Source organism: Trifolium pratense, linkage group LG6 (assembly GCF_020283565.1).
Source record: "Trifolium pratense cultivar HEN17-A07 linkage group LG6, ARS_RC_1.1, whole genome shotgun sequence".
In the NCBI taxonomy this organism is placed as follows: domain Eukaryota; kingdom Viridiplantae; phylum Streptophyta; class Magnoliopsida; order Fabales; family Fabaceae; genus Trifolium; species Trifolium pratense.
In genome coordinates this window covers 39635961-39639990 of record NC_060064.1, presented here as the reverse complement: position 1 = coordinate 39639990, position 4030 = coordinate 39635961, and the positions used below count along the sequence as shown (strand labels likewise).

The following is a 4030-nucleotide window of genomic DNA, read 5'->3' as shown; positions in this document are numbered from 1 at the left end:
TTGGAAGACCTTAGTTTTAGTTGTAATTTAATTCAAAGTCTATGTTGGAATTTAATTTCTTAAATTTGCAAATTATTTTCAAATGTGTTGCGGGTTTGAGTTTAGGTGGAAAAAACCCGAACCCGATGGGTGTGGGCGTGAGTGTTGTTTTGCCACCCGAACAACCTTTGGGTTTGGGTTTGGGTTTGGGTGATGATTTCGGGTGTGGGTTTGGTAAGTGTCAAACCCGCACCCATGGGCGCCCGTTGCCATCCCTAATTACAAGGGGCAAAAACGTAATCAATCAATATCCATTTTTAAAAAAAATAGTTTTTTTCTCTCTTGTGGGTCCCACTATCCAAAAACTGGTGCAACCTATTATAGAAGATAAAATATAAGGGTGCACCGATGGACCTAAAAAAAAGAGGTGCATATTAGGGGCTCCCAAATATAAGTTTGCATATTAATTGACTCATTCCACTAGGCATGATATGCATTATTCTTATTATTTAGAGCCAGGCAAATAGCACAATTACTAATTGTTGAGCCTGACTTGTTAACTTCAAACTATCGTGTCTCTTTCTTAGGAAGACATGGGATAGACGTGGAACACTTTGCTTCTAACATAACAATATATAGAAAAATACTATGCCAGAATGAATATGGACCATGGAATCTAATTCTTTTTATTACCTTAACCCCTTGGGTCCCCAAAAATGGTTCACTACTATTTGTAATCGTGTATAGTACTATTAGAATAGATACCCAATAAACAACAATGGAGCCTTTATATCATAGTCACAAAATTGTAATCATTGCAAAATATATAAAAGTCAACCAAAGTGCTTTTGCTAAATTATGATCATGTTTTGCTCAAACATAGTAATTAAGTTTTTAAATTATGATCATGGTTAATTAAGTGATAGTAATCCTTGTTAAGATGAAAAATCATATTATCAGAAAAAAGCATGAAACATCGCATATACTAGTGTACAATGTGGCCGGGACACTTACGATAACGACGACATGGGTTATCTTTTGTAACAATTTTTTTTTTTTCTTTTAAAAAATCACAAGGATTGATTTCAATTTTCCATTAACTTTAACTCAATTGGTATGAATATTGTATTTATTCTATAGGCAAAAGTTGGGATTCAAAATCTAGACACTTCGCTTATTAGCTAATTAAAACAAAAACATAAGCAATCTTTAATATGCAAGATTGTTTCCGTGGAGTTAAATTGAGCTCAAAATTTAAGACAAACCTTAAAAGCAAATTTTGTATTTTTGTAAAGTTGAGTTGCATTCAAATATCTTAGCCCACATAACAATTGACAAAATAAATAAATTGATTTTACATTACCAATGTATGAAAATATGAATAAATGACTAATAATAATCATCCAATAAAATTCAACAAGATTAGCATAGACAAAGTAAATGCTTAATCTATGTTACTACTACTTCCTTCCCTACTTTACTATACCTTTCATTGTTAGTAAAGATAAAGATTCCTCCAAAATGTTCCATTTTCTCTACAAACAAAAAGGAGCAAAACAAATGCAAAAAGTTCCTCCTCCTCCTCCTATTCTCTCTTCAGTGAAAAAGCAATTCAGCTACCACCTGCAGCTGTAGCAGCAGCACTATTGGCCACCCAATTAGGAATTGCAATGGCTGAAGAAAATGGATCTAGGAAACAATCTCCAGAACCACCAGCTAGTTGATTAAGTTCATCTAAATTTTCAAAGAAATCATCTGTTAAAACAACATCATCTAAACTCCCAAATTCATCTCCTTCTTCATCCTCCTCCATAAAACAATCTTCTTTTTCTTCTCTGCTCTCTGACTTTTCTCCTTGAATTTGAACCTCTTCTTCACCTCCTGATGTAGCAGGAGAAGAGGGTTTTGTAAGATCCTCTTTCTCAGATTGATCTTCTTTGTTGGTTTCAGCTTGAGGAGGTGTTAATGGCTTCTGGCGTGTTGAACCAGCAAGAGAGTTTTTATGAGTAGGAGCAGGATGGTTGTGTTCAGATGTATATGTTACTATGAACATTGTTGGATCTGATCTGTTTCTTTCAACTTGTTTTCTTGCTAAACACCCTTTTGAACTGCTACATCTATAATATCCCCTATAAATCACAAAACAAAACAAAACAAAACAAAGAAAAATTTAGTAATAATTACTTAAATTAAACTTCTAATTTTGAGCAAAATTGCAATTAATTCATTCATGCACTTCAAAGTGATTAATGAGTTCTAATTAAGAAATCTAAACAAATTATTTAGGAAAATCAAATTCAAATCATCACTAAAATAATCTTTAGCCGGACTTTACTCGACTTTCGATCAAACTCCGAATTATTAGAGTCCAGAAGAACTATAAGGTTGATTAATACAATAAAATATTGCAAGTGAAGATTTTGAAGTTTTTTTTTTTTACCTTGGATATGGTGACCCTTTTATGGGTTTTTGTCCATATTTCCTCCATGCCCATATGTCTGAAGAGAGATTCTCAACAGGTACTTGACAAACTTTCTTAAGTTGGTTTTTCCTGTGAAGAAAAAAAAAAAACACAATATTTACTAACCAAAAGATATGATTTTTATAAGATGGGTAAATTCAAGATCTCATTTTTTACTCAAAATCAAGCTATTTTTTTTAAAATTTACCTTCTTTTTGATCTTTGGTTGGTGACAGAAGAACCACCTTGATGTGGTTGCTTACTTCTGTGTTGTTGTTGCTGTTGTCTGTCTTGTGTTTGAGCTAATTTGGGTGATGCAGAGGAATAAGAGAATGAGGAAAACAGAGGAGAAGTTTGCAAAGAGATAGGTTGTGATCTAGAAAAGAAAGGTTTGCAAAGTTCATGCAACTCTTCAATGGAGGAGCTTTTAGCTTCAAAAGGGTGTGTAGAAAGTGACAAAATTTGAGGTTTTTGTTCACCACCAAACATAGATGAGAAGCCACAAGAAGGGTCATGATGCAGGGGAAAAACAGAGGATGTAGCTGTAGTGGTTGAAGTGGTGGAGGTTACAGTGGAGCAACCTCTAACCACCGCATGGAGATCCCAATCTTCCATAATCAAAGAGACAAAGTCTGCAAAAATGTCTGAGGTTGGTGTTTCTCTTTTGAGGAGAAAGACAAAAGAAGGCGCTGACTTTTGGAGAGGTGGTGAGAGAGATGATATAAGGTACAATAAGTGGGAATGGACTTTGTTTATATATAGAGAGAAAAGTGGGCGTTTTACACAAGGTCAAGTGTGAGAGAGAGAATATGGTTTGCAATTGCATTTTGGCATCTCTATGCTAATTTTTTTCCCCTTTCTTGCTTAAATTCGAGAACACTCAGGGCCCGTTTGGTGCACAGGATAAGAGACAGGATAAGATAACTATATCATATCTTGTCTCAATCCAGTGTTTGGTGACACAACAGGATATGATAAGTTAATCCTGGAGCTTATCCTATCTTGTTTCTCTAGTTAAAATCCTTATCCTGAATTTGAGCTGGGTTACCAGCAGGATAGGATAAGAAAAAAAATCGTTCATTTATTCTATAAAATATATTTTAAAATAAAAAATTGAAAATTAATAAAATAATTTGATAGTAAATTAATAATAAAATAATTAATTTTTAAATATATATGTGATTTTCTCACAAGGGTAATTTTGTAATTTATATCATCTAAAAAATCAAAATTCTCCTAAAATTACAATATTTTAAATTAAAATAATTATTAAAAAATTGCAAAATAAGAATATTAATTTAAATTTAATAACAACTTAAATATAATTCTTTTGCAATGGTAGTTTTATTATTTACATATATCATATATTTATTTAGCTTATCTAACATGTATAATTGAGTTATTTATTTGATCATGATTCATATAAAAAACTTAATTTGTTTATTTTCTCATGATTTGTATTTAAAATTTAAAGTTATTTGATTACTTTTTCTTTTTGTACAATTACTTATTTATATTTTTATTTATAAAATTCAAAGTATTACAATATAATTTTTAACAAATAACAATTGTTTTACGAGGGTAATTTTG

At 31.8% G+C, this 4030-nt stretch overlaps 1 protein-coding gene across 1 annotated transcript; it reads right to left on the bottom strand.

The window, feature by feature from the left end:
* Nucleotides 1–1310: 1310 nt before the first annotated feature.
* On the bottom strand, nucleotides 1311–3218 carry LOC123893172 (WRKY transcription factor 22-like). The gene is made up of 3 exons (XM_045943098.1): nucleotides 2649–3218; nucleotides 2420–2530; nucleotides 1311–2108 (listed from the first exon to the last, which is right to left on the bottom strand). The coding sequence occupies exons 1-3, from the start codon at nucleotides 3053–3055 to the stop codon at nucleotides 1592–1594; spliced, it is 1035 nt and encodes a 344-aa protein (XP_045799054.1). The 5' UTR covers nucleotides 3056–3218; the 3' UTR covers nucleotides 1311–1591.
* Nucleotides 3219–4030: the final 812 nt, after the last annotated feature.